The 20,003-nt window shown below is 57.3% G+C and overlaps 7 protein-coding genes across 7 annotated transcripts; 3 read left to right on the forward strand and 4 right to left on the reverse strand.

Moving 5' to 3' along the window:
• Window positions 1-684: 684 nt before the first annotated feature.
• Window positions 685-2,446, reverse strand: SETTUDRAFT_32657 (uncharacterized protein; the record flags this gene model as incomplete). Its single annotated transcript, XM_008028868.1, has 3 exons — window positions 685-1,433; window positions 1,480-2,319; window positions 2,368-2,446. The coding sequence occupies 3 exons, from the start codon at window positions 2,444-2,446 to the stop codon at window positions 685-687; spliced, it is 1,668 nt and encodes a 555-aa protein (XP_008027059.1).
• Window positions 2,447-3,455: 1,009 nt separating this feature from the next.
• Window positions 3,456-7,621, reverse strand: SETTUDRAFT_20954 (uncharacterized protein; the record flags this gene model as incomplete). Its single annotated transcript, XM_008028759.1, has 4 exons — window positions 3,456-3,669; window positions 4,950-5,913; window positions 5,998-6,359; window positions 7,320-7,621. The coding sequence occupies 4 exons, from the start codon at window positions 7,619-7,621 to the stop codon at window positions 3,456-3,458; spliced, it is 1,842 nt and encodes a 613-aa protein (XP_008026950.1).
• A 232-nt stretch (window positions 7,622-7,853) lies between these two features.
• On the reverse strand, window positions 7,854-9,131 carry SETTUDRAFT_89945 (uncharacterized protein; the record flags this gene model as incomplete). The annotated part of the gene is made up of 1 exon (XM_008029646.1): window positions 7,854-9,131. The coding sequence occupies one exon, from the start codon at window positions 9,129-9,131 to the stop codon at window positions 7,854-7,856; it is 1,278 nt and encodes a 425-aa protein (XP_008027837.1).
• A 682-nt stretch (window positions 9,132-9,813) lies between these two features.
• Window positions 9,814-10,565, forward strand: SETTUDRAFT_164094 (uncharacterized protein). Its single transcript, XM_008029647.1, has one exon. The coding sequence runs from the start codon at window positions 10,188-10,190 to the stop codon at window positions 10,515-10,517; it is 330 nt and encodes a 109-aa protein (XP_008027838.1). The 5' UTR covers window positions 9,814-10,187; the 3' UTR covers window positions 10,518-10,565.
• SETTUDRAFT_138124 (uncharacterized protein) lies at window positions 10,557-12,824 on the reverse strand (the record flags this gene model as incomplete). Its single annotated transcript, XM_008029648.1, has 1 exon — window positions 10,557-12,824. One exon carries the CDS (start codon window positions 12,822-12,824, stop codon window positions 10,581-10,583), a length of 2,244 nt encoding a protein of 747 aa, XP_008027839.1. The 3' UTR covers window positions 10,557-10,580.
• Window positions 12,825-15,413: 2,589 nt separating this feature from the next.
• Window positions 15,414-16,628, forward strand: SETTUDRAFT_91916 (uncharacterized protein; the record flags this gene model as incomplete). The annotated part of the gene is made up of 3 exons (XM_008029649.1): window positions 15,414-15,683; window positions 15,738-16,203; window positions 16,255-16,628. The coding sequence occupies 3 exons, from the start codon at window positions 15,414-15,416 to the stop codon at window positions 16,626-16,628; spliced, it is 1,110 nt and encodes a 369-aa protein (XP_008027840.1).
• A 440-nt stretch (window positions 16,629-17,068) lies between these two features.
• Window positions 17,069-19,086, forward strand: SETTUDRAFT_164097 (uncharacterized protein). The gene has a single exon (XM_008029650.1). It carries the CDS (start codon window positions 17,102-17,104, stop codon window positions 18,926-18,928), a length of 1,827 nt encoding a protein of 608 aa, XP_008027841.1. The 5' UTR covers window positions 17,069-17,101; the 3' UTR covers window positions 18,929-19,086.
• The last annotated feature ends 917 nt before the right edge of the window (window positions 19,087-20,003 follow it).

The following is a 20,003-nucleotide window of genomic DNA, read 5'->3' on the forward strand; positions in this document are numbered from 1 at the left end:
TGTGTTTAATAGAGATTAATAGAAGAAATAGCAAGCTGAATATCTGCTTTATTTAAAGCTAATTGAGTAGCGCTACGTTGAGCTATTGTTCGTTGAGATAGGAGAGGTGCGCAGGTTTGGTGGGGTGCGGCGCTCGCTTACCTGCGGCGCTCGCTTGCCACATACGTTACTCCGTTTCAGAGTTTCAATTCAAGACATCTTCTCTTACTTTTCAATCTTTGCCCCATCACTGCATTCACCAAGTTGACACAACAATCTATTGCCATGTTGTTCATACTCTGACAGTCCCAGCACAAGTCCTCGGCGTCCTCATTCAGTTAGCCACGCATAATACGAGTAGAATACGAGCGTTCATGGCATGTGGACAGATGCGTACATCCAGGCTAGACGCACACCGGCGTCGCCGACGCGGCATGACGCAATACTACGATGTTATCTTTTTACACGAATCGAAGTTGGGTGTCACTCTAAAAGATAGCCGCAAATTTGAACCGGCTCCTATCACCTGCCGGTTTCACAAACAATGACGCAATACTACATTGCACATCACATTGTACGCCACAGGTGATATGGTAGCGATTCGTCCATTTACATTCGTAATCTCATTCATTAGTGGTGCAACACCATGCAAGTGCGCTTGTGACCGACTAGAACCAACTGCTAGCTAGAAAAATGCAAGGTGCTTTAGACCTTCTGCTCGACCCTGTAGTTGTGCGACTCGGCCACCTCGGCATTCTCCATTTCGTACGCCGTGGCTTTTTCGCCGGCGGTGTCCAACACCTCGGACATGGCTCCCGTGCCCTTGGTAAGCTCGGCGCCCTTGCGACCGATAAGGTACCAGGGCAGGTTGAACATCTCGTCGAGCGACTCGAGCGACTTGCCAGACGTCTCTGGGAGGAAGAACCACACCCAGGCGAGGCCGATGGCGGTGACGCAGGAGAAGAAGAGCATGGTGCCGCCGTGTGTCATGGAGATGAACATGAGGGGCACGGCCTTTGAGTTTCCGTACTGGTTGACAAAGTGGAACGTCATGGCAATGGAACCACCCAGCGCACGGAGACGCAGAGGGTAGATTTCAGAGTTGATGAGGTACTGGATCGAGTTCCAACCAAGGGCCCATCCGAAACCTGAAAAGTAGACCATGACGATGGCGCCCATGGCGGCATGCTTCTGGCTCGGGCTCTGGTGCACGCCCTTCTTGCCAACGTCTGTGTCGAGGAGCAGGAAAATGGCCATGTAGAGCATGGACACGAGTTGTAGCGTGATACCGGCAGAGAGGGAGCGTTTGCGGCCGATAAAGTCGATGAGGAAGAAGGCGCAGAGCATGGAACTGACAAACTTGACAACACCAAAGATGGCAGTGGCAAAGAGCTTCTCACTCTGACCCGTGGTGCCCATCATAGCAAAGTACTGAGGGGCGTAGATGGTGATGCCTTGGTTGTGTTAGCGATGAATAGAAACACGTTTGGTGATACATACTGTTGGCGCCGGACCATTGCGAGAGCAACTGGGACATAACAGAGAGCTGGAGACGGTAGAGGTTGGCCTTGCTGCTGAAGAGCTCGCGGACGGGCCCAAGCCATGAAGTACCCATGGTAGCTTCACGCTCACGGTTGAGCTGGTCGTTGATGTCCATGACCTCGGAAGTGACGTAGGGGTGGTCCTCGGGGGGCTGTCGGAGAATGGACAGGTTCTTCAGAGCCTCCTCATGGCGACCGACCTTGATCAGCCAGCGAGGACTCTCGCGAGCAAACCAAGATAGCAAGAAGATGACACCAGCAAACATGAGGTGCATGCTGTTGGGGGCGAGCCACTGAGTGTCGGTCTTGGGCGAGATGTGAATGGATGAGCCCCAGGATGCAAAGTATGCAAGCATGATGCCAATGTAGACGGATCCAGCAAAGGCGCCGACGCAGAGACCTCGGATAGCCCGGGGTGCCGTCTCAGCAAGATAGGTTGGAGCGACGACAGTCGTCTGTCCGATTCCGACACCAGCAATGAATCGACCGGCATAGATTTGGCCAACAGATCCGGTAAGAGAACTGGTGAGGAAGATGGTGATGCCAATGACCCAGATGAGACAGAGTTGGCGGGTGGCCCAGAGGCGGCCAATCTTGTCAGTGATGAAGAAAGCGATGAGCGCTCCCAAGATGGAACCCATCTGCACCATGGAAGTAATGTTGGACAAGAGCTCTGCAATCTCGTGCTTGTCCTTGTGAGGGTCGTCCAGTCCAAACTTTCTGCGGAAGGGATCAAGCTCGGCTGTTGTACCGATCAGACCTTCATCAATACCACGGGCAGCGCCCATGAGTCCAAACACTGCCATTCGTTAGCCAGCACTCTAGAGACAAAAGACGCCGTTCTTACCAAAGACACCATACCAGAGACGCCAATTAAGGCTCTCCTTGGGGGTTTCCTTGAGGTTCTCACGCCATGGGTTCCACATGCTGGGCGAGGATTTGGGGTGCTCGTGTAAAGGGGTGCTTTCTTTCTTGTTGAGCTGCAAAACCCGAGTCTGTCCAGCAGGGAAGAGGGGCAGTGCAGACCCAAGGCCGGACGATGTGCAGGCCTTTTATATGTTGAGCGACGGCGGGGGGGGGGGGTGCCATGCGGAGATGCCATGTGTGTACGCTCAACTGTCATACCGCGCCATTCCCCAAAGACCCCAGAAAACGCCCCGGCAGCTGGTCTCCGCGCTGACCAGGCCAGCCGCTCCCCGTGTTGACGCTCCCCGCTGGACGAGATGCCGGTTGAGTTGCCCAGTATTGGGTTGCCATTTGCGAGTGTGCCATAGGCCGCCGTCCCCCGTCGTCGGCCTTTGCGGGCTTTGAGCCAGGCTGCATGTGGCAATGATGCCGGGATCGTCTTGTCACTACCGCGAAGTGGCCTCAGGCGGCGCCCGTATGCGCAGGTTGCATATTGCGCAGGAGGGCGAGGACAGGTTGGCTAAGGCTTGGGTGGAGAAAAGCTTGCTTGGTGGTGCGTCTTGTCGGGGCTTGGGCGCGCGCTAACCCCCAAGTCGGCCATTGGCGCCCACAACTCCAACCCCGCATCATTCCCCAAACTCACCCGCCCACACACACGCACACGCGCGCGCACACTCGCTCTGACGCCGTGGATGCTCACATCCGGCCGGAAACAAACCTTGTTGTCGTCTTCCATCGGTAGCGACCGGGCAGCAGCCGCCGCGCCCTCGCAGACTATTGGCTCAACATGGCACGCAAACTGTCCGCCACACATCAGCCCATACACCATCCAGACGCTGCCTCGTGTCGAGCCCCATCGGCGGCACAACAACGCACCGAAGAACGTGTGTCGGCCAAAACACCGGCGCTTCTGGCCGCACTCGCCAGCCCATTCCGACGCCGGCCGTCTGCTCTGCTCCCCAGGGCGATGCGGCTCCATGTCCGTCGGCTACGCTAGACTGCTCGGCTTCTGCAAGTGGTATCCCGCCCCTACACCTGCGTCCAACCCTTCTTGCTCCCATGCGCTTCTCGAACGCCCTTTGCTCTTGCTGAGAGGCACACTTCCTGTTCTTCCCGGTCCTGGCCCCGGTCCTGGTCCTGGTCCTGGTCCATGTAGTCTGCGAGGGTCGCCCGGGACGGTGTGCTGCCAGCAAAAGGATAGCATTTGTGCTTGCTAATGGCAATTGACGATGACTCGCTAGGTCTGCCCGCACAAGCATCTTGGCAATATCAAGCCTGCTGGCTGGACCGTTGGCCCTGGCCACCTGGGTAAAGTTCGCCAAAACCCACGCGACGAACTTTTCTCCCCCACGCTTCGCCCCTCTCCATGCAGGGCAGCACATGGCCCGAGATGAATCGAGAAGGACGCCCGCTGTCTTCTGCTCGAGGCTCCACCGGCTTATCGCCGTGGCCCCAAGCCCTTGGCTCTGGCTTCAAGCTCCACGAGGCGGCAAAATGGAGCCTGGCGAAAACCAAGCTCATCATGCGTACACTAAGAGCCTGAAGCACCACCAAGGAGAAATGATGCGCTGCCCACAAGGCTTGTCCTCAGATGATCGCTGCTTCAAGTTCGTCTGTTGTCTGTTGTGCTTCCAGGAATTGTCCTCTGTCTGGAATCGGCAGCACTCCAGCTCCTGCAGTTGCGGCTCAACTGAGGTTGGCGGGAGCAGACGCCCCGGTAGATTTTTGTGGGCCTCCAAATAATTCCTTTGCTCTGGTCACGATACGACTGCCGCCAAGTCCAGGGGGTACCAGCTTCCAAGAAGCACCAGACTGCTGTCATCACGCCATAATCGGAAGAGGGATGCCGGAAGGTCTTGCTGGGCGTCTGTTCTTGGAGTGAGCGTGCTGACCAACGCCTTGTCGTGGGGCATCTCGTGTGTGGGATTGGAGCGAGCTCGCGCGGGATATTGGGGCCAACGGCAAATCGGCAGACGGAGAAATTTGGCGGTAAAAGGCCTTGGCCATGTGAGTGGGAGCTGATAGTCATCGGCATCTTTGTAAGCTGGGGTTATGCATGGCGCTTCAGTGTTTCCCAGGTCGGATAGGAGCTAGACGACAGACAGGACGAGTAGCGGAGGCCAAGAAAAGCCTAACATACCATCAGTCCGGTCTGACGGCGGATTCAATCCGCGATAGGCTTTACTAAAAGTCGGTCTTGGCCTTTGATTATATATATCCTCGCAGGCAAGGCGTCGCTATCATGGCTCGGATACTTTTCCGCGCGCACAGATCGCCGGCCAAATGCTCAGCAACTCAAACGGGCGTTAAAGAGGAGACGCGTGGGGCAAACCACACAAAAAGAAACGCATGGGAGATCTCCATGCACAATCGAGGATCCACGAGCTGGAAATTTTCCCAAGACAAAGTCAACCCACTGTGCTTTTCCGACATGTCGCTTATCCAGAACCCATCAGCAATCCAGCCAATCCAACCAATCCAGCCTATCCAACGCCTATCCACTACTCCTCTTCCGAATCATACCCATCCTCATCTCCAAACCTAACACTCTTGCCCGCAGCTCTCCCTTCCTCCATTTCCACGTCCATCATGTCTTCCCCCTCACCACCCGTTTCCTGCTTCGACGCCCTCTCCCGGTAACATTGCATACCCCACCTCCCATGCTCATGATACCGTGCACACCACGCGCCCTCGGCCGCTTCCTCAATCTTCAGCGTCCTCTTCCTCCTCACCAGCCTCAACGTACTCTGCATGGTATCAAACACCAAATCCCTATTCAGCTTCTCGCCCCTCTTCTCCGCCCGCTCCAGCACCTCGTCGGTCCTATCGCCGCCTAGCGCCAGCGCATCCGCCCACATGAGTCTCGCGCCGCACGGCGCCCTCGTGTGCGCGTACAGGGTATTCAGCAGCCCGACATTGGTGTCGGTCACGCTCGCCTCCAGCTCGGGATCAGACACGTCGAGAGCGTACACGGGCGCATGCACGTCGTACTCTGCAGGCACCGCCTCGCCTCGACGCTGCGCCGCAAGTGCACTGCGCCGCAGTCGTTCTAGCGCCCTGTTGCGCCGCCACGCCGCCACACTCCCCTTCTGCATCTGAGACGCTGCGTGGCGCCGCGCGTGGAACGCCCGGATCCACGTGTCGGTTACCACGTCGCAGAGGTCCCAGAGCTGCTGCTGGTAGCACGTCAAGTACAGATGGGTAAGCGTGGTCGCCGAGTAGCGCCGTATGGAATCCGGGGCCGCGGCATCGCCGAGAGAAGGTAGATCAACGTGGATTCTGCATGTGCTTTTCAGCGCGTTGAGGATCGCGTACATGTCGGTGGTAGGGCTGAAGCCGAGGGGGTCCGTGGCGGGGGTGCAAGAACGGGCTTGGTGGTTGTTGGTGTTTTTGGCTGCGGGGGATAAGAAGGACCAGCGTGTTTTGAGCTGGTGGCTTGTTCGTGCGTGCGTGGTGAACGAGCGGTTGTGGTCTTGTGCTAAGGTGCCTTTTTGTTGGTAAGTTGTTTACTTGGAGGGATGCACGCGAGAGGGGTATGCTCGTGCATGAGTATCACTCGACTGGTACTTACGCTCCTCGTCTCCCAGGCCATCGGACCCCATGCCCATCATATCCTCGTAATCACTGCCCTGGACCTCATCCACATGCCGCCGTCTGTGAACCGTCCGCCCTGTTCTCGTCGTGACGGGCAGCGGTGCCGCAGCAGCATATTCCGGGATATCGGCTTCATAGTCCACATCCTGGCTGCTTGGTGCGCCGGGCTGTGGAGTAGTACTTGCTCGCTTGTTGTTGTAGTTGTTGAGCTTGAGCTTGAGCCTCAGTGGTGGTAGATGCGACGTGCTTTCTGCCGCTCCAGACGTCGGTGTGAGTGATGGCGAGAGCCTGTTTCCGACTAGGTCTTTTGACGCGGTCCAAGATGTGCTGGTCCGTTCTCTTGGCATCGTGTAGTTATCGTGTTGATTCAGGGCTGAGTTGTAGTTGTGTCTTGAAACAGTGTGCGACTACGGCGTCAAAATCTGGTCCTTTTGTAGGTGAGAGCGGGAGAGCTGTTAGACCCTTCACTCCATGTCGAAGTGAATGTGAAGGAATCGTAGTGGCGGGCGGGCCAGGCTATTGGTACATGAGGCTGTTGACTCTACCTACATTGCTCTCAGATTGTTCAAGACTCGATGCCCAAACCGTGCTATAGTAAATGAATTACTGCAGAAACCGATGCAGTCTACACATTTGGCATTGTGAAATGGCAAAAGCGGTATCATTCAATTGTATTGTATCCATTGCAGTGCACGAATCCAGCACACATGTCGCCTTCACTTCAACCTCACTCCCCCACTCCATACACTCTGAACCCATCCCAACCCATCACAAATCTTAAACGGAACGGCTCACACCCCATCCCACCGCCTACACACGCTCTCAGCGCGAAAAACACACTCACCACACACAATCGCCGCCCCCCATCTCGGTCCACACACGCTCCACGCTCCCTCTCCTTCCTGCATACCCCCAGCCACACAGCTCACATGGCAATTCCCACCGCAGCCCCTCCTTACACAGCACCAAACCCTATGTCCACAGGTCAAATCATGCGGGACACAACCCCTTTCGGAGAACACGGGCGCTAGCATGGCAGCAACCGTGTGCAATGCAAGGTGCAGAGTCGAGGCTAGCAGTGGCCGTGATAGCGGGGCGCAGGGGCGTAGAAGGGGCGTGAGAGCGGGTTTCAGGGTGGTGTAGTGGGGGAGGGGGATTCCGGTGCAGATAGTACAGTGGAGGGGGGAGGGCGGGCGTATTGTTGTTGTGATTGTAGTTGCGATTGTGGTTGTAATAGGCGGGGTGAAGGACGTGCTGGTGGTAGGTTAGCATGGTAAGATATCTTCATGAAATACGTACGTATCAGTATGCTTGTACCCGGCTGGCTCTGGCATCTTGCTGGTGGCGTGGACCGGGGCTGCGGACCCGGCGTGATAGCAGTTGGGTGCGCAGCGGCGGTCTGCGGCGCTCACGACAACCATGTGGCCGCAGGTGAGGAGGTGGAAGGGACTGAGTTGGGTAAGGCCGTGGGAGTTTGTGGTAGTGGAACATGGGTAGATGCTGGGTATAGTGAACAAGTCAAGAAAGTGGTTGATGTTGTCCGGCTCGTAGAGGTCGGGGTCGATGTTGGATAGAGGCGGCATTTGGCTGGTGTGGTGCATGGTTGTATAGAGCGCAGTATGGGTAAGATCAAGTTCACATCTCAAAGAAAAATCTATAGCGCACTGCAAACAGAACGTCAGAGGGAACGTGAGGTGAGTGAGGAAGCGCAGGTGAAGCTGAATCAAACATGGTTAGAATATCCACGCAGTCTCGGGTATCTTGAATTAGACCAAAAAAAACATCTACAGAATGTGTATCGCAAAGACCTCATCTCATCACAGCCATGTCGGCCTAGTCCCTCTCTTCGTGGTCATGGTCTAAAGCAGGGTATCCATTCAACTCCAAACTCACGTCCAGACCATGCAGTTTCCTGAACCGCGTCCTGGCGTCCTGAGTCCTAGCGTCAACGCTCAACTCGTCCGGGTAGAGCGCAACCAGGCGCTCCAAATCTGGTCGTGGAATGCGCAGGATACATATAATCCTGGCCTCGGTCTGGGGCTTGGTGAGAAAGGGGCCGGCAAAGCGCTCTGCTCCTGTTGAACCGCTGCTGCTGGCTGACGATTCAAGGTCTAGAGCCGAAGACGGCGAGGGCCGAAGGACATCGCTCAGGTTCAAGCAAAGCGACTCAACGCCCAGCTCTCGCTCAAAGCGCAGAAAAGCAGCGTATACCGCGTGTGTCTCGTGTGAGTGTGTGGGGGGCAGCGCCGACAAGGCTTGTGGATCAGGGGCTGACCCAAAGTGATGTACGGCATGAAAGAGTGGCGGGTGAGGGGGATTGGTTTGTGGGTGCATGTGGGCGTGGGGGTGTTGGGGTGTCAAGAAGTGGGGAGTCACTTGCGGGTGGTGGTGGTGGTGCTGTCCGTGATGGGCGCCTAGTCCCAAAGCCCCTTGAGCAAACTGCAAGAAAGGCATTGCTGGCGCTGGCGGAGGGGGAGGTGGAAGCTGGTTCCCTCCCGGATGAGCATGGGCGCCTCCTGCGGCTGCGGCTTGGGCGCCAGCATTGTTGGCGCCCTGGGCCATTTGGATTTGGTGGTGAAGGGCGTGCAGGTGATGTCCGATGGGAGGGGGAGCAGCAGCAGCAGCAGCAGGCCCAGGCTGCAGTGCGGCAAAGGCGACTGGCAGGCCCATTGCTCCGCACTTGAGAAAGACCCAGAGGTTCTTCAGCTTGGGGAAATCGCTCTTGAGGCTCCTGTCGTCATGCTTGCTGCCGAGATAGGCGGTCCACAGCTTGAGGTCCTTTTCCTTGATGCGGAAGTAGAGGCTGGTGATGTTGAGCGAGGCGGGGGCGGCGACGACGCGGAAGATGTTGCAGTCGCTCGGGTGGGTGAAGAGGAACTTGTTGTGGGCGTAGAGGATGTCGACGGCCTCGTTGTAGACGCGCTTGCTGGTGCGCAGCAGGGCGACGCCGGCATTGCGGCGGTCGGTGGGGGGCGACTGGGGCGAGGTGCCGGGCCACCAGAAGGGCGCCTTGGATACGAGGGCATAGGCATAGATGCGGTCGCGCAGCTCTCGGGGCAGCGACAGCAGCAGCGAAAAGGAGGGGTCGGGCCGGGCGCTGGTTGCGTGCATGAGCGGTGCCGTGGGCGTGGGCGTGGGCAGGGCGGCGCCATGCGAGGGGTTGCGGAGGCGCGCTGGGCGGCTGGGCGAGTGCGGGTGGGGGGGAGCATCCATCATGGTCGCGTCCGACAGGGAGCTGCTGTTGGACGACGAGCGCGATCGCGATGGAGTTGAATTGCGCGACGCCATCTTCGGCCAGGCACGACGATAGCCTTGCGGGTGGGCGAGGCGGGGGGAGGCTTGGAGATGCTCGGGGAGGCTTGGGGGTGAATCAAGGGCGCCGTGATGTAAGCGAGCGAGGCACCGGTATGGCGAGATGGGAGTGCGAGGGGCGGCGGGGGTCCTGATAGTACATATACTGCGCGCTTGTGAGTGAGAGAGAGAGAGTGAAAGAGAGAGAGAGGGTGGAGGCTAGGAGGCAAGGATGGGCATTGACGACGACTTGCGCTTGGTCAAGGGCGGCAGCAGAAGAAAATGGGCGCGACGGCGGTTGTTGAGTGGCCGCGACTGTGCCTCTCCAGTTGGCCGGGCTGGCATCCCTTCTGCCTCACCTCGTCATGCACCCACACACGCCCAATCGCCTCGCCTCGCCGTCTCTCCTTCACTTTGCTATTTCGGGCTCCCCATGCCTCCCCGCCCTCTCCCCGCCTCGCCATGACCATCGCCATGGCGCCTGTGCCTGTCTACAATCAGTGCAGGACGTGGCCCTACACACACTCAACGGCGCCGCCATGCCGTCTCTACATACACATACTTAGACATACAGTACGTCGCCGATACGGTGAAGCTCATGCACGATAGCCGAGCTCCACCAACCACGGCCGGTGGCAACAAGTGTCGTCTCGTCCGTCTTCGATATCATTCCATCACTATCCTCCCGGCGCACTACCACTGCTGAATGAACGGCGGCTCCCCAAGCCTCCAAGACTGCACCACGCCCCACCCGCTACACGCCCGAACCACGACGGTTCCTCTACCGCCCAAACCGCCGTTGGCACAAACGCCTCCGCGATAGCCAGGCGCTCCTAAACTAGCACAGCAATTAGGCTTCCAGCGTCCGTCCTAGCAATGGCAATCCTCCGGCCCGTTGCGCTGTCCCGCGCCACCACACACGATCCGCCAAACTCACAGGCACGCCACGCAATCAGCCGCCCCGCCCACCGGCCTGTGTGCACAAGCCAATATAACCTAAACCACCACGCTGGCTCTGCAAACATCCCGAGACGAATGGGCCTTGGCATTCACTCCACACAATCACAGTGGCATAAAGACTTGATTGCGGGAATTGACTCACTCAATATCAACTCAATATCCAAGCATACATACATACGACCGCTTCAAACACCTTCGCAATGCAACCTGTCTACACCAAACACACCACCTCTCGTCTGCATCTAAACCTCCCATGGACCCTTCCTAGCTCCTCACCGATACTAAATAAATCACAAGACCCCCCTACGCCTACACATTCCCATCCCGCCCGCCAGCAACACGCGACGGTGGGTCGTTCAACCTGAATTCCTTGCTCGAAGACACAGGCTGCACGTTGAAACTCGCTCTGCGCACAGAAGCACGTCTGGACCGTGGCGACCTACAGGCCGACACCCACGGCCCGTTACTCAGCGTACTCGACTTGCGCCGGTGCGCTGCAGTGACAAGTGCATCGATTTCCGCTGGAGTCAAAGACGGTGCCGCGCTGTCTTCCGCCACGCTGCTCAGATCAACCTTGTCCCATGCCTTGTCGTTGTTTTCGGGAAAGAGATGGCTGCAGCTGGCTGTGCGTGCGTCGGCATAGCGAGCTGCGGGTTGATATCCTGGTGCATCGCTTGTCTGAGGTGCCTCCTCGCTGATATCCCACAGCACGTCTTGGGGCTCCGTGTAGTCTATTCGCGGTTTCTGGCGGAGACTACGACGAGAAGCGCGAGATTGCGGCATTGAAAGAGCCTGGCTGCCAATTTCTTCGAACTCATCGTCGTCGGAATCGTCTTGGGAAACTACCCTTCCCTTTTTTGATCGGTGTTTGTGCGCAGGAGCCTCGTCTTCAGAGGAGTCGCTATCCACGAGTATATACTTCTTCTTCTTCTTTTGCTTGCGAGTTGTAACCCTCTCTCCCGAGTCGTCAAGAGACTGGCGTCGACGTGCTCGCGGACGCTTAGGCGTCACGCCCATCTCATCTTCGGCAATGAACTGCTCCCTCAGAACCACGCACTCTGCAATCCGCTGCTTGATCTCCGGATGAAACTCGTCATAGTATGCCGCATAATCAAAGTCCTTCTTCGATCCCTCCTTCATGAACTCTTTAAACGCCGGTAACCGCTCAATCTTCTTGTCCACCAGCTTCACTTCCATATCGCCTCTGTGCACGGGGAACGAGCCCGGCCGGATCTTGCGCTGCAGGATAAACTGCTTCATCTGCGACTTGGCCCGATGTTTAATGTTCATTCCGTATAGTGCGTATATCAGCGTGCGCTCATGCGGTTTCGGGGCCCCTCGTGCATACTCGTCGTGAACGGGATACTCGGCGAACTCGTGCGTCTCGCGCAGCCGCCCCTTTCTCGCCGCATCAATGAACTTCTTCGCCAGCGCCGCCTCGTGATGATGCTTGGACCCAAACGCAGACGCAAAGTGCCCCTTGGGTTCCTTTTCCATGCTCACCCGCTGGTCAACCCGCACATCGGCTATCTGGCAAATGTACGCAAAGTCGAGGAACCGCTCCATGCAGTAGAGATGGGCATACCCGACACAATCGTACGGATCCACGACGCCGGCGCCGTATATCTTGTGCTTTTCGTCAAAGGCCACGCGGTAGTTTCCCACTTCTGCCGTGCCCTTGCCCGTGTACTTGCGCATCGGGCACTTTTCAAACCGGCAGTGGCTGTGCGAGGCCGAGGCGTAGCGCCGCGCGGAATCAGAGGCTACGGGCTGGATCCAGATACGCAGATTATCGCCAGGATACTGCGTGATGTACTCATGAATCTGGCGCGCAGACATGGTGCGCTTCCTGAACTCGTGCATGTCGTTATTGTGGCTATAGTCAAACGCATAGTGCCTTGATTCCCAGTCCCCAAAGGGCAGATCCTTGACCCGGTACTTGCGTCCTTCTTCTGCTTGCTGGTTGATGCGAGCTGTGCGCGTCGTCTCGCCTTTAGTGGTGTTGTTGATGCGAACCCAGGGCTTGTCTTCGCACTTCCTGGGCTTTTGGCCGGGCTTCACAACAGTGGTTCGAACGGGCTTGCTCACAGACCCGTCATCGGACGTCAGCGAGTGCTGTCGAGAAGGGGCAGGTGATGCGCTCAAGTCGGCAGCCCGAGTCCCTCGATACCGCTTCCGAATCCGCGCATCATCTTCGGAATCCGTTTCCCATTGCGACCGCTTCTGCTTCTGCGCCGCCTGCACAGCCACGTCCTCGCTCTCGCGCGTCCGCCGTCGAGGCCCGGATTCCGGTACACTGCCAACCTGCCCTGCTCCATCGTGCTGCTCGACCGGCACAGACGCATACCCAGTACGATACTGCGGCTGTTGCGTAAAGGGATAGTAAGGATCAGGCGGATACGCCAGGTTGAACGGATCAGGGTACTGCGTCTGGCCTACACCGGGGTACAGCGACAGATCCGGTATCAAAGGAGCCATGCCGCCGGGCACCGCCGAGAGCCCCGGTGTCGTGCCATCAAACAGCGACAGCGGCAGCGGTTGCTGCGGCGGCATGTGCAAAGAAGACGCAGCAGCAGGGTACATCCAATTACCACCATCGTACCCGTAGTCAAGCAATGCGGGATCAAGCAGATTCGAGCTATCAAATAGCAAATCCCTCGGCTCGTGCACGGCAGCCGGTGCGAGATTCAAACTGTAATCTGGATTAATCGCGTCCGAGGTGCTGAAATACTCGTCTGGCGCTGGCTTCACGGGCATCAACAGATCCAAGAAGCCAGATCCGCCGTCGGTCAGAAAATCATTCGTATACTGGAATGCATTAGCATCGGGGTTGCTGCTGTCTGTTGTGGCTGTTGCTGCTGTTGCTGCTGTTGCTGCTGTTGCTGCAAGGCCAAAGTCGGCTGTTGAGGTGCTCCCAAAGGCATTGGTCGAGCAAGGCTCGTTAGTAACGAAGGCGGCTAGATCGAAGGTTTCATCCAAAAGACGTGGGTCAATTAGTTCGCTGGGTATTAATTCGCTGGGTAGGCCGAGTACGCCTTTAGAGTCGTTGCGCTGCTGCCGAGCAGTGGTCGGTATACCATTGGCTTGTGACTGTGCAGCCGTCTCAGAAGCGAGGGACTGCTGGCGAGCACCATCAGACTTGGATGGTTCAGATTCGTGAGCTGGCTGATTGGATTCATCAAAGGGGTGGGCATGTGGCACTGTTTTGGGAGATATCTCGGGCGATAGTGAAGATTTGCGCGCCAAACTAAAAGGCATGTTCGGTATGCGTGGAGAAAAGTGACAGAGTGCACTTACAGCGCTACATACACCCTTGGGACATATATGTGGCTTCACATGGTTCTTTCATCGTGCCAGTTACAGATGTCAATTGGACAAAGAGCAAAGGTGTGGTCAGGTATACATGTCATTGTGCTAAGTGTACAAAGCCGGCCTTAACCCAGCATTGTCTACATCTCTTTTATCATTGTATATCCAGCGTCTACAAGACGTAACAAAGTAAGCGTCAAGGCCATCAATTGGCAGCTGCAAGAGGGCTCGAGTCAAAGATAATTTTACCTGCTTGCTGTTAGCTGCTGAGCTTGCATGACTAAGACGACAGAGTAAAGAGCAATTGTACGAAATCAGAACATGTTAAGCAAATTTTTCGACACTATTGTTACGAACAGGTCTGTGAATTTTGTCTTTTTTTCATCATTCGACGAGAGCGAGGAGGCTGTCTTTTACTTACCAGGAAAGGTTGCTGGAAGAGCCAAGCTAGACGGGTGAGGTTAATGCCGTTGACCTGCTTCAGCGACTCGTCGTGTCGAGGTCGCACAGCGCAAGCGACACGTCCCAGTCTCAGAAGACGACGACGTGAGCATTGCGCTCATATCGTGCACATGACGTCTTGGGAGCGGACCTGCGCGCCTGCGAGTGCTGCTGGCGACTCGAGGAGTTGTGAAGGTTGAGTTGGAGCTTGGGGGGACAAAGAAAATAGTGCGCAGACGCTATCAACGGAACATTAGTTTGACCGAGCGGCCGAACCACGACGGACCCGCTTCAACCTTGGCGCATTGGCCTGCACACCACGTGCCTCTCTGGTCAACCCGCCCCAAAGGATTCTGGTCTTGGTATCTCTTGCGTGCTCCAACGGTCAAACACGAAATCCATGCTTAGGATCCGGTTCGGCATGTTCCCGGGCTGCAGGTGATGCCCATGAAACGTACCTCGTGCTCAACGATCAAACGCAACGTGTTTAACCAAACGTCACCACGCCTGGGCCATTGCGTGTGCTGCACATCTGGAATTAGAGACAATGGCGTGATCCCTCCTGGGCGTAGGTGTAAAGGAATCCTTCAACAGGCAACTCGGCCGAAGTATTACTGAAATCACAAGCCTTTTTCGGGACAGCGTCCAAGGCTTCCAAATCAGGACTGGAAGTCCCCCCGCCGTCTCAGGCAGTGCATGTTTCTGACGGACACTGGATGATACCAAGGGGAAGGCTACGGGCGAGGGGGGGGGGAGGGTGCGGCCCCGTGCAGAATGATTCCAAACAGTTTTGGCTTCCAAGATGTTCGTAGCAGGCGCTCAAACTCGATGACTATGTTTGTACGGCTCCAAAATGGTTTGCAAATACTTACGCTTCTTTGACAGTATGTACACGCCAAGCCCCACTAGGAGGCTCTATCCATCAGTCCTAACACGGTGTGATGGCTGAACTGCCGACGAACGACGTGGTGAAACAACACATTCCTGTGCCAGATTGAACGACACAAAACAACTTGACTGCTCGGTGCAGGATATGGTGGCCATGACAAAACATTTCGAGTTACCACGCCGCCAACGAGCCAATGGCAGTCCGCACAGGGGATCAGGAAATCCTCCGCCCACATACTACTGTCGCGATAAGGTTTGCGCGGATCCCCTAGCTACCGGGTGCCAGCATGGCCAGGGTTGTGATGCTCATAACCACATGTGGGCGCTTTTCCACCCAGAGTTTCTGGGGAGCCTGCTATTAGCTTTTCCTGGTTCCCTCGCGCGCTTCGTCCTTTTTTTTCCCGCCATTGCATGGCTCCGGGGGCTTTAAACACTCTTGCAAACTCTGGCCATCCATCTTCTTTTTTTGTGTTTATTCGTAAATGTTTGCTTCGGCCTTGAATCATGCACCTCCGAAAGCATGATGAGGAGCTCGAGTTCCTCGGCTCAGTCACTTTTTACCTTATAATAACGCTTCTTGCTCTCAGCTACATCTCCGTGGCTCTGCGGCTATGGGCCCGCTATCGAATTACAAGGTCTCCTGGTTGGGATGATGCTGCCATGGTGACGACGCTGCTGCTCTTCACCTGTTACTGCTCCTTCCTTCTTGCAATCCGCGATCGGACGGAGAGTGGGCGGTTCTTTGATGCAGACAGTATCCGCATCACTCTAATTGTAAGTCTACCTGGAACTCAACTTACAGTCTTGGAAGCTGACAACATTGCCCAGTTTGTGCAACTCTCAGAGGTCTTTTATATTCTCACCACGACCTTTCTCAAAGTTTCGCTGGGACTGTTCTTCCTGCGGGTCCTGACTAAGAGATGGCAGAGGCTCCTCTTCTATGCCATTCTCACCATAGGCGTAGTATATGGTCTTCTCTATTTCTTCGTGGCCCTCTTTCAATGCGGCAACCCTGCACACATTGCCGACAATCTCTATGCAAGCACGGCGGACCAATGCTTGCCAGAGGCCATTCACCTGACTGCGGGCTACATCTACGGCATCATTAATATCCTCGCAGACTGGACGTTTGTCTTGATTCCCATCAGTGTCTTGGTGGACAGCGATCTGGATCGCCGAAGTAAGATCAGTGTCAGCATCGTCATGGGCTTGGGCGCTGTAGGCAGCATCAGCGCGGTTCTCCGGATGGTGTACCTGAGAGGATTGGACATGACTACGCTCAGCTCATTGAATGGTGAGGTCCTCGAATATGATTTTTGGAATCAGCATGATAACACCACGACAGAGCAATCAGTAAAGGCCACCATCTGGGCCACTGCCGAGCCCGGAACAGGAATCATTGCCGCGTCCATCGCCATCTTGCGGCCTCTTCTCCGCCAGGTCATGTCCGAGGTCCGCGGCAGAGCTTCTTCCATGTCGCTGCCTCGCAAGCTATCGCTCAAGACGTCGGGCCGACCATCTGACGCCATATCACTGAAGAGCCACCCGTCCATGATGCAGGAAGTCTCTCGAATGGACAGGAAGAGAGCTACGCACAGCGTCAGCCGCGACGAAGACGAAGACGCATGGAGCCCAATGTTCATGGTGTCGGCGAATACGAAACGCATGACGCTGGTCAATGGGTGCATGAGCCCGCGCACTGATGGTAAGATGGTTTGAGAAGCGAAGACATGTATATGGCATGGCATGCACGAGACAGCGGCAAGTGTACATAACAGGGGGTGACGAGAATGCTTGGAACAGTCCCAGAGGATCTGTCTTCTTGACACATAGCTTCCTGAATATTTAATGGTGCATACACTAGTCATACACACGGTTGTTACAGACCTAGTAGTGCCACGATTGCAATGCACGAGCTCTGAGGCACTTGATCACGGGGGGCCCAGGCTGGCTAGGAATTCACCAGCGGCCTGCATGATGGTGCGCCCGTCGTTGTGCAGCCGAAGCTAGGAGACGAATTGCATCACCCGGGCGCCTGGTCCAATGAGATGACGTAGCGGGGGCCCCCAGCAACAACGGGGACCATGGCGAGCTTTTGAGGCTTGGAATTGATTATCCCCCAGCACCGCAGCCATGGCATAACCACCCGCCAGAACTTCGCACGCCATGCGTCCTTGGCAGCAAGAGACGACATGTGGACATCGATTCTCCACCTCTCCCGAGCCGCTGCACGGCCGGCCGCTGCTTGCCAGCGCCCGCCCGCCCGCCGCTTCCACGACTACTTCATAACCCATCTGCCGTCGACGTCGCTGCATCCCGACTCGCGAGCCCAGCCCGCGCTGCACCACCGCCTCCCGCGCGACAAGAGCACGCCGTACCATGGCGACCAGTCGAGCCGCCTGCCCGCGGCCGTCCTGGGCCCGTCGCGCGACATGACGGTCGTGCGCATACCGCTCAAGAGTGCAAAGCACCACTTTGGCGTGACGCTGTCGCGAGGCACGCGGCCCTACAACGAGGATGCCTTCCAGGCCGGCACCATCGACGTGCCCGCATTCGCCAAGCGGAGGCCCGTCTCGCTGACCCGCAAGGAACACGGCCGCAACGACAGCCAAGTCACGCCCGAAGTGGGCGCCAGCGGCGATCCCCAGGTCTTTTACTTTGGCGTCTTCGACGGCCACGGCGGCGCAGAGTGCTCGGGCTTCCTGCGCGAGCACCTCCACGACTATCTGGAAAAGGCGACGCAGCAGTTTGAGCTCAAGAGCAGCCTGGCGAGCCATGGATGCGATACACATGCCGGCGGCCCCAAGGCCAGGGGCGAGGCCTCCTCTAGCGACCAGCGGCAGAGGGACAAGGAGAGTCTGGACGCCATTGAGACACACACGCCGCCTGGCACACAGGCGATGAAGCCACCACAGCCCGGCACCAAGGGCGAGCTGCCCACGGCGGGGTCCAAGTCTACGCAGACAGCCATGCCCGGGGCGCCGTCCATGGCACAGTCCGACAGCATACGCAAGGCCGAGGAGCTGGAGCAGCAGCTGGTCAAGCAGTGGAAAGAGCTGGTTGGCGGCTACTTTCGACGCTTCAAGCCAGAGTACTTTTCCGTGTCGGCAGGCGGACAGGGCCACCCTGCGGAGAAGGAGGTGGTGCAGAAGCAGCACATGGGGGCATCACGTACAGGCGGCCATGTGCAACAAGGCATTGGAATCGAGACGGTGCTCGAGTACGCGTTCCTCAAGGCCGACTATGACTTTGTTGCAGCACAGGTGGGCAAGAAGGAGGAAGACCCCGTTCGCGCAGACAAGGCACTCAACGACGACGATATCCTGGGGCACCCGTCACGCACGACAAAGCACATTGGAGGCGAAACCCGATTCAAGGGCGGCAGCACGTGCAGCGTGGCCCTCATTTCTACGCCTACGCCATCGCCCTTTTGGCATCCGTCGTCGCCGTCGTCGCTCGTCACGGCACACGTTGGAGACACGCGAATCCTGCTGTGCAACACGGCCACCGGACAAGCGGTGCCGCTGACGTCGAATCACCATCCCTCGCTGCCCGAAGAAGCCACGCGCCTGCGACGATTTGCAGCATCGTTTGTGACTGACTCGTTTGGCGAGGAGCGCATGTCCGGGCTTGCCAACACGCGGTCCTTTGGCGACATGGCGTCGAAACGAGTCGGAGTATCGGCTGAGCCGGAGATTCGGCGGATTGAACTTGGGCCGGCCGAGTACTCGTTTCTCGTGCTCTGCTCAGATGGCGTGTCGGGCCACCTGTCGGATCAAGAGATTGTAGACATTGTCAAGGAAGCAAAGACGCCCGAGCAGGCGGCACGAGACCTGGTCAGCTTCGCCGTTGAAACATCGACGGGCAGCGAGGGCGCCGACAACGCAACAGGGCTGGTAGTGCGACTGGGCGGATGGGAAAGACGAGGAGAAGGAGGGCTGGGCAGCCTGGGGACCAAGGAGATGCGGGACTGGCGGAAGCAAGAAGCAGAGAACCCGCGGGCCATGGGGCGCATGTAAAGACGTGGGGGGGTGTATATGTATGCAGTATGTAGACGGACGGACGGTGAAGATGTGGTGAGCAGGCCATGGTGCATTGTCGGCGCTTCTTTTTTTTTCCCTTTGTGTTTTGAAGCCATTGGACAGTGTTGCATTTGTACACGGCGCGGAATGGTGATGGCTCTGCTGTACCTGTTGCTTGTGGCGGCATCTCGTGCTCCTGACACATGTCTTGCTTTTGATGCGTGCTTGTACGTGTGTGTACATGTATACCGCTACTTCACGTGTGTCCCCCCCCCTCCCTGTGTCGCCCTATAGGGCTCCACTATGACGAATATGACTGCACCGCTGGTACGCAGGATAGCCGCGGGCAGACATGCGTCAAGTGCTATTCGTCATGGTGATGGTGCGCGTGTGCTGCCCAATGGCCTCGCTGGGAGTGGGCTGGCTGTCCATGCATGCAAAAGCTTGGCACGCCCACACACGTCGGTGCTGAGGCGGCAGCGGAAGCGGCATCAGTGCTGGGGTGTGCAAGTATGCATGCGTGTGGGCGGAAAGCCACAGCGGCCGGCGTGGAGGTTGCTGCTGTTGTTGTTATTGTTGTTGTTGTTGTGCAGCAGACTCGGGGGGGGGTGAGGTCAGACGGTAAAGTATGCAGCAATTAATAGTAGCAGCGAGGGTGGGAGTCGATGCGGGAGGGCGAGCGTCGGAACGGGGGGGGTCTACGCGGCACAAGCGAGCCAATGCGCCGTTGCCAGGCCGGGGGCGCTCTTTCCCTCGAGACGTGCGCGCGCGCAAAGTGCGTAGGCGGTGCCTGGCAAGACGGAGCTCGCAGCCAACTTCTGCCTGTCTGCTGCCCGCCTTCCATTCACGCACACGCACACGCACCCACACTCTCGCGCACACGCACACACGCACCCTTCTCACACCCCCCCTCCTCAACCATATTTGCCCTTCTGTTTGCTGCACCCCCGGACCGGTCGCCCTCATCAAGCGTGCTCTCGTAATCTCTTTCTCGTTCGCTCTCTCGCTCTCTCTCGCTCTCTCTCTCTCTCTCTCTCTCGCCGCCCCCCCCCCCCCCCCCCCCCCCCCCCCC

This window comes from Exserohilum turcica (genome assembly GCF_000359705.1).
Source record: "Exserohilum turcica Et28A unplaced genomic scaffold SETTUscaffold_3, whole genome shotgun sequence".
Taxonomy (NCBI): domain Eukaryota; kingdom Fungi; phylum Ascomycota; class Dothideomycetes; order Pleosporales; family Pleosporaceae; genus Exserohilum; species Exserohilum turcicum.

What these genes read in the sequence shown, in the direction of transcription:
- SETTUDRAFT_164094 (XM_008029647.1), top strand. Translation starts at nt 10,188, where the DNA reads ATGGCAATCCTCCGGCCCGTTGCGCTGTCCCGCGCCACCACACACGAT.
- SETTUDRAFT_164097 (XM_008029650.1), top strand. Translation starts at nt 17,102, where the DNA reads ATGTGGACATCGATTCTCCACCTCTCCCGAGCCGCTGCACGGCCGGCC.